The sequence below is a fragment of the Nicotiana attenuata genome, unplaced genomic scaffold, assembly GCF_001879085.1.
Source record: "Nicotiana attenuata strain UT unplaced genomic scaffold, NIATTr2, whole genome shotgun sequence".
Lineage (NCBI taxonomy): Eukaryota > Viridiplantae > Streptophyta > Magnoliopsida > Solanales > Solanaceae > Nicotiana > Nicotiana attenuata.
The window spans coordinates 365,998-378,211 of record NW_017670240.1 but is presented as its reverse complement, the minus strand read 5'-3'; the positions used below and the strand labels follow the sequence as shown (position 1 = coordinate 378,211).

Genomic DNA, 12,214 nt, shown 5'->3' with positions numbered 1-12,214 from the left:
AGTCTTGGAAAGTCAGTCACACTTGAACTGGATGCAATTTGATCGATATCAAGATACAGAAGAACAAGAGCTTAAAGAAAGAAATTAATAATATACTGCTTTGAAATGCGTGTTACAATGTCCCCGATATCTTCGAAGGCGGGTGTTACGGTCCGGACTCAAAATGGATGAGATCACTGCCTCGGTCTAGGCCCCCAGTTACCATATCTCGAGCTTGGCTTATCATATTGGAGACCGGGATGTGCTTTGAGATCGGTTTTACCCGTATACAGATAGTCCCCTCGTTTTTCGGAGAGTAGACGACGAGAAACGATATGAGCTTCTGATTCTCACCTCAATACCCCGCGTCAGAAACGACAAAATGAACGAAATGTCTCGTCAGTCACGTCTTAATGACATTAAATGCATGTCAGTTGCCGGTCGGCCACTCCTAGATGCGAACCATTGTTTGAAAACTATAAATACCCCCTTCTTCATTCATTCAAACTTGACATCCAGACCTTCTACCCTTGTTCCTTAGAAATCTCTTATATTTTCTAGCACTTGTATTCTAGTTTTTTGAGATCTTTGTGAGAACTTTTGCTCATCTTCATCCCAAACCATCAAGTGTACTCCTTTAATTTCCTTTTTTCCTCTTTTCCCTTCCATTTCAAAAGAAAAATGGCGAAGACTTCAACAATAGTTCCCCAAAAAGAAACCCCTTCTACATCGCGGCCGGCTGCCGAGGAGACCGATTCACATACTACCGGCGAGGAATGTAGCGGAACCCCCTTGAACACGTTCATCCTTGGTAGATGCTCGGTAACCGCCAATTTCAAGGTTGAAAAACCTCTCTCCGTACCTGGCCGATGTGAGAAGGTCTCGAGATACGTATGCTCGATCACTGAAGAAATCCTCCCCACGGTCAAAAATGATTGCAACTGGGTTGACAAGCACGTGGTGGTTCCCGAAACCGATGAAGATATCACCACCCACGTCGAGGGATACTTAAGTGTTTACACTTATCCCTTTACGCTGGGCCCATTGGATCCGGCTATCATCCACTTCTGCAAAGAGATACGAGGTATGCCTCGGCCAAATTCACCTTCATTCTGGAGAATTGTGATCCTTTTTTGATTCTTCGTGAGCAAGATCGATGGATGCTCGTTCACCGTTGACCACCTCATGCGCCTATATAGTCCTCGACTCTTTCGGGGGGGGGGGGGGGACTGATCAAGCTTGCGCGCCAGGCTAGTAAAACCAGTTCTCGAGTATCGATGAAGATCGCGATCGAGGATGGCTAGGCCGGTTTGTCCGAGTGAGGACCTCGGAACCTGATCCTAGCTGAGTGCATGTTGTTCCGTGAGAAATGAAATATAAAACGTAAGTAAAATTTCATTTTCAAAATTTATTTTACTCTTTTTTCCTTCCTTCTTAACGGTGTTTAGTGGTGGTTCAGCTGTCGCTCGGGTCCCGAATGCAGTCCCTCAGCTCAAGGAATGGGTCGTGGGCATTGTGTTACAAAGGCCATATTCTGAGCGCGCATGGAGCGAACTTTCAAAGGGCCGGTGGGAGGCTCGTTCTCATGGTGAGATTCCTTTCCCGAGTGAGTAATACTTGGGTTTCTTTTGTGTTGCTAAGTTCTTACTTATTTTGTTTCCCTTTGCAGGTTTATCCAAGGACGTCGTACTGAGACCTCCATCCGGTGATGAGGATTGCCCCACCGAGTCCCCTATTCCGAGACTAGGTGATGAGAAAAAAAGAAAGAGGGCTCTGAGTTCTCCGAGCTTAGAGAAGAAGAAAACGAAAAGAAAGCTGGTGTGCAAGCCCAAAGAAAATACCAACGCTCGAGCCCCACCTTAGGATTCACTCTATCGGCCAAGGGACGAATCCGAAGAAAAAGAAGAAGAAGCCTCTGAACTGGTGGCCCTCGTGCGATCGCAGTTCGTTGGCGAGGGGCCTCCAAATCAGAGAGGTGAGGCCGATCTGTCTCGAGCCAGGGAGGCCGATGAGGAGGTCGTGGTTGGGGCCAACGTGGAGGTCGTGGCCGAGGCTTCCCGAGATATGGGTAATGCCCCGAAGGAAGTACTCGGTGTGATAGACATCACCGAGTCGCCTTCGTTCACCTATTACCATCGATTCGTAGAGGGTTTGTCTTTTATTGTTGCACCTATGACCAAATTGACCTAGAAGGGTGCTCCATTCAGGTGGACCGAGGAGTGAGAGCAGAGCTTTCAAAAGCTCAAGACTGCTTTGCCCAGTGTTGGTGTTGCCTACGGGTTTGGAATCTTACACTGTGTACTGTGATGTGTCGCATATTGGTCTCGATGCGGTGTTGAAGCAAGATGGTAGGGTGAATGCCTATGCGTCTAGGCAACTGAAGGTGCATGAGAAGAACTATCATTTCCACGACCTTGAGTTAGCAGCTATTGTTCATGCCTTGAAGATTTGGCAGCATTATTTGTATGGTGTCCCTTGTGAGGTCTATACCAACCACCGGAGTCTACATCATCTGTTCAAACAGAAGGATCTTAACTTGCGTTAGCAGAGGTGGTTAGAGATGCTTGAGGACTATGATATCACCATTTTATATCATCCCGGGAAGGCCAATGTGGTGGTCGATGCCTTGAGTCGCAAGGCAGAGAGCTTGGGCAATTTAGCATATCTACCGGCAGCGGAGAGGCCATTAGCATTGGATGTTCAGGCCTTAGCCAACCAGTTTGTTAGATTAGATGTTTCGGAGCCGAGTCGAGTTTTGGCTTGTGTGGTTTCTCGGTCTTCTCTTTATGATCGTATCATAGAGAGTTAGTATGACGACCCTCATCTGCTTGTCCTCAAGTACACGGTTTAGCACGGCGATGCCAAAGAGGTTACTATTAGGAATACGGTGTATTACGGATGCAGGGCAGGCTATGTGTGCCCAATGTAAATGGTTTGCGTGAGGCTCACAGTTTGCGGTACTCCATTCATCCGGGTGCCGCCAAGATGTATCAGGACTTGAGGCAGCACTATTAGTGGAGGAGAATGAAGAAGGATATAGTGGATTATGTAGCTCGGTTCCTAAATTGTCAACTAGTGAAGTATGAGCATCAACGGCCAGGTGAATTGCTTTAGAGGCTAGATTTTCCAGAGTGGAAATGGGAGCGGGTTACTATGGATTTTTTTGTTGGACTCCCACGGACTCAAAGGAAGTTCGATGTAGTATGGGTGATTGTGGATAGGCTGACCAAGTCGGTTCATTTCATTCCAATAGTGACTACTTATTCTTCAGAGCAGCTGGCTCAGATTTATATTCACGAGATTGTTAGACTTCATGGTGTGCCGATATCCATCATCTCTGACCGGGGTATGTAGTTTACATCGCGGTTCTGGAGGGCCGTACAACATGAGGTAGGCACACGAGTTGAGTTGAGTGCAGCATTTCACCCTCAGACGGACGGACAGTCCGAGTGCACTATTCAAATATTGGAGGATATGCTTCGCGCATGTGTAACGGAGTTTGGGGGGTTCTTGGGGTCAGTTTTTGCTGCTTGTGGAGTTTGCCTACAACAACAGCTACCGGTCGAGCATTTAGATGGCTCCGTGTGAGGCCTTGTATGGGAGACGGTGTCGGTCTCCGATGGGTTGGTTTGAGCCGGGCGAGGCTAGGCTATTGGGTACAGACTTGGTTCAAGATGCTTTCGAAAAGGTTAATTGATTCAAGATCGACTTCGTACAACCCAATCTAGAAAGAAGCGTTATGCGGATCGGAAGGTTTGCAACGTTGCATTCATGGTTGGGGAGCGATTCTTGCTCCGGGTTTCGCCCATGAAGGGTGTTATGAGGTTTGGAAAGAAGGGCAAGTTGAGCCCTTGGTATATCGGATCTTTTGAGATTCTTGAGAGAATTGGAAAGGTAGCCTATAGGCTTGCACTACCACCTAGTCTAGCAGCAGTTCATCCAGTATTCCATGTTTCTATGCTCTAGAAGTATCACGGTGGTCCGTCTCATGTGTTGGATTTCAGCTCAGTCCAGTTGGACAAGAATTTGTCTTATGTTGAGGAGTCGGTGGCCATTTTGGATAGGCAGGTTTGAAAGTTGAGGTCGTAGAATATTGTTTCAGTGAAGATTCAGTGGAGGGGTCAACCAGTCGAGGAGGCGACTTGGGAGACCAAGCATGATATGCGTAGCCGTTATCCGCATCTTTTCTCCACTCTAGGTATGTCTCTATACTCGTTCTAGGACAAACGTTTGTTTTAAGAGGGGGAGGATGTAAGACCTGATCGGTCGTATTGAGTATTTTAGCCCTGATCCCCTATTTATTGCCTCCTCTATGTCGTATCATGATTATGTGACTTGCCGGGGGTGTTTGGTTTTGGTTCGAGTGAGTTTCGAAGAGAAATGGGACACAATCCCTAAGTTGGAGGTTTAAGTTGTAAGAGTTGATCGTAGTTGGCTTTTGCGTATACAACTCTGGAATGGAGTTTTGATGGTCCCATTAGCTCCGTATGGTGATTTTAGACTTAGGAGCGTGTCCGGATGTTGATTTGGAGGTCTGTAGGTCGTTTCGGCGTGAGTTGGCGAAAGTTGGAAAGTTGAAGGTTTGGAAGATTTGGGAAGTTTGACCGGGAGTAGACTTTATTGATATTCCCGATTCCGGAAGTTGGAATAGGTCTATAATGTTATTTATGACCTGAGTGCAAAATTTAAAGTCAATCGGAGTTGTTTTGGTATGAATCGGCGTTGGTTTCGGAATTCGAAAGTTCATAGTTCATAGGCTTGAATTTGGGTTGTGATTCGTAGAATCGATGTTGTTTGATGTAATTTTTGGCCTCGAGTAGGTTCGTTATGTGTTTTGGAACTTGTTGATATATTCGAACAGGGTCCCGGGGGCCCTGGGTGTGAAATAGATTGAAACCGGATCGAAATTGGACTTGTGCAATTGCCGAAGTTCCAGCCTTCTGGTGTCGTCGCACTGCGGAAAGATTGGCCGCAGGTGTGGACTCGCAAAAGCGAGCAATTGGACGCAGAAGCGAAGCTGGCTTTGCCCAGCTGGGATCGTAGGTGCGACGATTTATCCGTATCTGTGAGTCCGCAGGTGCGGAGGTGTGATCAGAGATGCGGACGAGGCTGGCCTGGTCTATGGTCGCAGAAGCGGGCTCGCAGGTGCGAGCCATAGTCCGCAGAAGCAGAATTTCTGGACTTAAGTGGAATCCGTACCTGCGATAGTTTTTTCGCAGGTGCGGCGTAGCAGGTGTGACCCCAGGCTCGCAGAAGCGGATTTGCTGGGCAGAAAATAGGAAATTTCGAGGATTTGTTTCATAATACACTTTTGGACTTAGAGAGCTCGGTGTAAGGCGAATTTCTAGGAGATTTTTGGAGAGATTATTGGGGTAAGAATTCCTAACTCGGTTTTGGTTAAATTACACGAATCAATTGTTAATTTTATTATTTAATTAGTGGTTTGAGTTGGAAAATTGGGGGAAAATGGTAGAAACTTCCTAGACTAAATTTTTGAGTTTTGAAAGGCGATGTGAGGTCGGTTTGAGTAATTCTTATATGGTTGGACTCGTTATCGAATGGGTTTCGAATTTTGTAATTTTGGTCGGGTTCCGAGATGCGGGCCTGGGTTGACTTTTTGAGTTGACTTTTTGTTTCTTTGTAAAGATCGTAATGTCAATTGTTTGAATTAGTTTCTTATAGTTTGTATTTATAGTATGAAGTTGTTTTAGCTAGATTCCAGTCGTTCGGAGTTGGATAATCGAGGAAAAGGCCTGCTAGTGGATTGAATTAGCGTGAATTGAGGTAAGTGACTTGCCTAACCTTGTGTGGGAAAATTACCCCTTTGGATTTGTGTTGATTGTGATAATAGTAATATGTGAAAGCCGTGTACGTAAGGTGACGAGTTTGTACATGGACTAAATGTTTTAGCTATGTAGATTCCTTTCATGCCTTAGTTGAGTTACCTTAACATGTTATAGTCATTATTTCTAGCCTATTTTCACATGTCTACTTGTCTTATCTCTTACTTGCTAATTGCTCTACATGTTTAGTTGAAGTTCTTGTTTCCTTTATTCCATATTCATTATTTAACCATCGAACTCTTTATTTGAAGTTATTATTCTTGGAATATCTTGTTGTTGAAATTAGTATTGAGTTATAAAGGCCGTGATTTGTATTGAGGCAAAGTATTAAGTTGTGGAATGCTATTCTTGTTGAGTTATTCACTACCGGTTATTGTTGTTGGGACTCTCGTGTACATTGTGGCTGAGCCATGGGCTCTTTATTGTGAAAACACTATTATTGTTGGGGTTGAAACGCATGCGGTGAAATAATATGGGTTTGATACGCGTGGCTAGTAGGGGAACTACTAGAAGCCATGCGATGTGCTGAGGTGGCTAAAACGCGAGATGTTATTTCGGAAAAATAATTTTCAAAACTAAATGCAAGGCTCCCGCAGTGATATAAGGAAAGATTGTGACTTATTCTTGTGATTTGAGACTACGAGGCGGTACCTCGGTAGTGATTCTTGTTGGTATTTCTCCATTGTTGCACTTGTCTTTGGTTGTTGTTTCCTTGGCATGTTATTATTTGTTTTTCTCCGTGTTTCACTAATTGCTTTTGTTCCGTGTAGCTAACTTTGATATGCTATTTGTTGTTACAATTTCCTTGCTGCCTATATTACACTGCCTTACACTTGTTCAGTCTTTTTATTTATTCCAATAGGGCCTTGACCTGACCTCATCACTATTCTACCGAGATTAGGTTTGGAACTTACTGGGCACCGTTGGTGTACTCATGCTACGTTTCTGCACATATTTTTGTGTAGATCCAGGTACCTCCTACCAGCCCAGGCATTAGCAAGAGTTTAGCTGTGGAGACTTCAAGGTATACCTGCCGGCGTCCGCAGGCCTTGGAGTCCCCCTCTACCTTGACTATTCTTTGTTCCCTATCCTTTTATAGATACTGATGTATAGGATCATGTAGTACCTGTATTTAGAGCTTGTGACTTGTATTCACAGGGTCTCAGAAGTTGTATATACTGAATCACAGAGTTTATTTATTATAGTTGTTGAGTTTTGAGACTTATATTTATCATTTCAATTATTTTTGTATGAATGTTAGGGTTACCTAGTCTTAGAGATTAAGTATTATCACGACATCCTATGAAGGAAAATTGGGATCGCGACAACATCCCGCGGGTTTTAACACTAGTATGAAGAGAATGGCGAAGAAAGAAGAAAACCGTGGACAACACACTTTGTATCTTTTTTATCTCTTTATTTTAAGGATGCCACGTGTCTTTTATTTTATTTTTTATTGTCTCTTTTTCAAGTGTTTGAATAGCCGCACGTTGTATATTTGAAATATTGGCCAATAGGTACAAGCACTAATAAAGGTATCTAAGGTGAAAAATAGTGCCAAGTTAAAGGGCTGCTTATGTAATTGGCCTGCTATTTTATAAAATAATATAAACACCACATACCGAATAGGATTAGTTGGTTTTTGGTTTCATCTCTCACTTTTCCAGAATTATTAATGGAACTTGGAAGAAAAAGACAAAGAGAAGGAAGTTGAAAATGAGATGCATTATCTATAAGCGTAAGTGAGTCCTCAAGTTTGAATAGCATAGCAGCCGGCTACGGCTAATGGCATTTTCAGTACAGCCCTCCTTTTGCTCTTCCCCGTTGGCGCCGCTTAATGTACCAAGAAGAACATTTAAAAGTCTTTCTTTTCACCAGCTCGATCTCTCCACTTGTAAATCCCTCAACAGTCATTTCTTCACCAGAAAAGATGGTAATTATTCAATAATTGTAAAATCTACTTTGAGTTCCCCTATAGTGTCTCCGGATGACCACTGGGGTACATGGATGTCTCTTTTCACAATTGGCGCTTTTGGTCTGTGGTAAATAATCCTCCTTTTTGTCCTTCGGATAACATGGCTTCCTCTGATTGTTTATATATATATAATATATATATATATATAATATATATATATATATATATATATATATATATATATATATATATATATATATATATTATATATATATATATATATGTATATATATATATCATGTTTGAATTGTGTAACCATCTTTGTTTGAATTGTACTTACAACACGCATCTCCCATTTCCCCTTTTTGTTTTTGTTAATTTCACATAATACACGATTCACTCTGAAGGTCAGAGAAGACTAAAATTGGGAGTATGGTTAGTGCTGCACTGGTTAGCACATTGGTGGGGCTGACTTCAAGTAATATGGGGATTATTCCGTATGAAGCGCCAGCATATTCAGCTGTATATAAGTACCTGCTTCCATTGACAATCCCACTATTGTTGTTCAGAGCAAATTTGCGCCACGTGATACAATCTACCGGTCCTCTACTTTTGGCTTTCTTGCTCGGATCAGGTCTTTTTTTTGCTCATATCTCCGAAATTGCTTTATATCCCTTTGCCTGATTGCTGAAACTGATAGAGGTGGTTGTTTCTTTTAGTTCTAGTGGTGAGGCACTGTTTGATGGACTATCACTATATTGCTAGTTTCAGTCATTACTTTGGTAAAACAAAGCAAACTAGCTTGACTTTTCAGAAAAAAAATGGAAGCTAATTGGATAAGGTCGTCCCATAACTTGATTAATCAAATATGATTTCTTCTTTTACTTTGTAAGATCATTCTCTGTTTGAGTAGTTAGCATTGCTACTTGGAATTATTTCAACCAGGAATGTGCATATAGCTGCACCTGGCTTTATGTGTTTATTATTGTTCTTGCATTCCTTTCATAACTTTGTAACTAAAAGGAATGCATCATTTACCACAGACCAAAAGTGCCCACTGCGAAAAGAGACATCCATATACCCCACTGATCTTCTGGAGACATTGTAGAGGAACTCAAAGAAGATATTATGATTACTGAACGGTTACCACCGAAAAAGCAATCTCTTTTGGTGAAGAATTGACCGTTGAGCAATTTAGAGGAGCACAGAAAAGTAGAGAGGTCGTGAAAAGAAAGATTAACTGCTCTTCTTACATACATATCAATCTTATTAGTATAGGCAGCTCGGTGCACAAGGCATCCCGCGCTCGCGCACAGTTTGGGGAAGGGCCGTTCCCCAAGAGATGTGATATAGACAGCCTACTCTAATGCGAGCATTAGTGGCTGCTTCCATGGCTCGAACCCGTGACCTGTAGGTCACACGGGTATAGCAAAAACAAGCACAACTCTTCAATTTCTTGAAATGACATATTAAGTTAGATTTATGAAATGCTTTTCTAATATCTCATAAAGATGTCTCAGGTTATTTTGAGAAGCTCCATCTCTGACTTCAGAATTAATATATTCTTGGGTTGTTATCATGAATAAATATTTACAGCTAAGTGATTATATGCCATAACTTTTCAAATACTGTGAGTTCTAGTGGGCACAGATTAACAGATTAATGCTCTTCTTTTTATGTATATGCTTGTCATTCTACTAACTTCAACTTTCAGCTAGTGTGTGAAAGCCTTTCTGTTGTTTTCATATTTTGTCTTCCAATGTGACAGCCGGGACGGTTATTGGGACTGTAGTGGCATATCTGTTGGTGCCTATGAGATCTCTTGGTCAAGATAATTGGAAAATAGCTGCTGCCCTCATGGGCAGTTACATTGGTGGAAGTAAGTCCTGTAATAAAACCAGTTCTTTTTTTTTTTTTTTTTGGTTAGGAGCTCCATGCAGGTGTTTTCTGTATATTTCATTTGTATTCTGGTCATGCACATATATTTAATTGGAATTGAATCTCGGAGATTAAAGTTAGTCCACGGCACAAGATGAAAATTAGGTTAATTGAAGCAAATAAAGGAGAATTTTGATATCTGGTTCAATGTCTTTGATGCCTTACTTTGTGGTCAATGGCATATTTGGTTTTGATGATTTTAAACTGGCAGAACTCTCCTACTGTTGCACATGTCATTTTGAATAGTAATTACAGAAGGATTTCTGATGCCAGAACGACAGATGCCCAAGAACTTTATTCACCAAGAGTGAAAGAACTCAGAGTTTGCTATTCGAATTGTAAATTTCTGGACAAGTTTTTTCATTGATTTCTAAAAGCAATGAGAAGCACATCCTGAGAAAATCAGTACGAGTGTTCCCTTTAAATTCAGTTTTGTTTGCAAAAAACTAAGAAATTTTTGGGATATAGATTTTACACCTTTGACTTGTCATAGCCGAATTTCATGTTTGATGTTTTAAGTAAGCTCTTTGAGAGCTTTTTGATTGAAGATGGTCTTGCAAACCTAAATTATCAATACGAAGTCCTTTAAACTCTAGAAACAAAGCTGGACATTTTCAAATTCTTCCTAATCCTAAATTTGCCATGTGGGAATCATGTGAAATGTTGTGCTTATATTTGATGTTGCATGCAAGATTTGAGACATTCATACACATACACGCGCACATAAGTTTATGTATATATGTAAACTACTTTCCATTGGGTGGGAGTTCTAGTTTGTGCATTATTAATAGTCTCTTAGCAGATAAAGTACTTTATCCTCGCTACATGCGCTTTTGCTGCTTCGTTATTAGCTGAGTGATGTTCTATCTATGGTTTTGCAGCCATTAATTATGTTGCTATCTGTGAGGCACTTGGCGTGTCTCCATCAGTTATGGCTGCAGGTGTTGCTGCAGATAATGTAATTTGTGCAATATATTTTATTGCACTGTTTTCATTGGCCTCCAAAATGCCCTCAGACGCTTCAGCATCAAGTGGTGGTAAGGGATATTTAGGGAATAAAAAATTTATGATAGCATGGGATGTCTAATACATTGTGTATGCATTCCCTTTCATATGTTGTTCTGCTTATATCAATTTTGTTCTGGTCAAGAAGTTTTTATTCTAGGTTTTGTGGTTTGCCATCACTGTAGATCTATCATATGAAGGACGCATTCTGATTTTCTCTATGAAATCCTAGTTACTAAAGATAGCATGTTTGTATCTTTTCTTTTGTGAGCAAGTTTCAACTGCCTGAAAAATCAGACAAGTCCAGTTGCTGAGTAGTTTACTCTTGTATTATTTTGCAGATGCTTCTCAAGTAGACCCTAGAAACAAACCTGTGCTGCAGATTGGTACAGCACTTGCTGTTTCCTTTGCTATTTGTAAAACTGCCACTTCTTTTAGTCGATTTTTCGGAACTCAAGGATGTGATCTGCCTGCTATTACAGCAATAGTTGTTCTTTTAGCAACAGCATTTCCTGCTTATTTTAGAAACCTTGCAAGTGCTGGTGATGAAATTGCGATAGTCTTAATGCAGGTAATTTTTATTCTACTTGGAAAATCATATCTCAAGTCAGATTTAGATGACCAATCAATTCAAACAAAAAGATAAAAGTTTTGATACTTATCAATGAGCTGTGTGAAATATCTGATAATTTAAATTTAACAGTACGTAAATGGTTATGATAAGGAAGCTTATGAAATTTTGAGTCCTATAAGTTGCATGACTGAGCTTACTTTTACTTCAAACTTTTGTTGGAGTAATTATTCCTCTTTGAAACAGGTTTTCTTTGCTGTAGTGGGTGCCAACGGGAGTATTTGGCATGTCATCAATACGGCACCTAGTATTTTTATGTTTGCTTTAGTTCAAGTAACGGTCCATCTTATTGTGATTCTAGGGTTAGGAAAGCTGTTTGGTATGAACCTAAAGATGTTGCTTTTAGCATCCAATGCTAATGTTGGAGGTCCTACTACAGCTTGTGGAATGGCCACGGCAAAGGGTTGGCCCTCTTTGGTTGTTCCCAGTATTCTTGCTGGGATATTTGGGATTTCCATTGCAACGTTTCTGGGGATTGGATTTGGAATGTTTGTTCTCAAACACATGTAACTTGATGGATTGTTGTGGGTATCATTTCCCCAAATTTCCTTATATAAAATGCCTATACTAACCAAATGTATTTAAAAAGAATTCTTCTGATACGCCACTATATGTATTACTTGTTATAAATATATATTATATTATGGATGTTCATTTAGTATTCCGTTGTGAATAACATTCCTGAAGAAGCTTATCCATATGGGACTTCGCCGTAAATGTGTTTGTCTATTTAGTACTCTATTGGAAATAAGCCTCCTGAAAAAGCTTATCACTTTGGTACTCAGTTATGGATAAACATTACCCCCGGTAGAAGATTATCTATACCTGTTACAATAAGCTTATTCTTCCGACACTCCGTTATGGATAAACATTATTCCCAGTAGAAGATTATCCATACCTGAT

The 12,214-nt window shown here is 41.1% G+C and overlaps 1 protein-coding gene across 3 annotated transcripts; it reads left to right on the top strand.

The window, feature by feature from the left end:
- Positions 1-7,455: 7,455 nt before the first annotated feature.
- Positions 7,456-11,963, top strand: LOC109236484 (uncharacterized membrane protein YjcL-like). 3 transcript variants are annotated; one of them, XM_019402669.1, is made up of 6 exons: positions 7,511-7,864; positions 8,145-8,371; positions 9,506-9,616; positions 10,557-10,712; positions 11,022-11,251; positions 11,498-11,963. In XM_019402669.1, the coding sequence occupies exons 1-6, from the start codon at positions 7,608-7,610 to the stop codon at positions 11,819-11,821; spliced, it is 1,305 nt and encodes a 434-aa protein (XP_019258214.1). In that variant the 5' UTR covers positions 7,511-7,607; the 3' UTR covers positions 11,822-11,963. The 3 variants fall into 3 exon arrangements, with proteins under 3 accessions (XP_019258216.1, XP_019258214.1, XP_019258215.1); XM_019402671.1 differs by lacking the exon at positions 8,145-8,371 and having other exon boundaries at positions 7,456-7,560; XM_019402670.1 differs by lacking the exon at positions 10,557-10,712.
- The last annotated feature ends 251 nt before the right edge of the window (positions 11,964-12,214 follow it).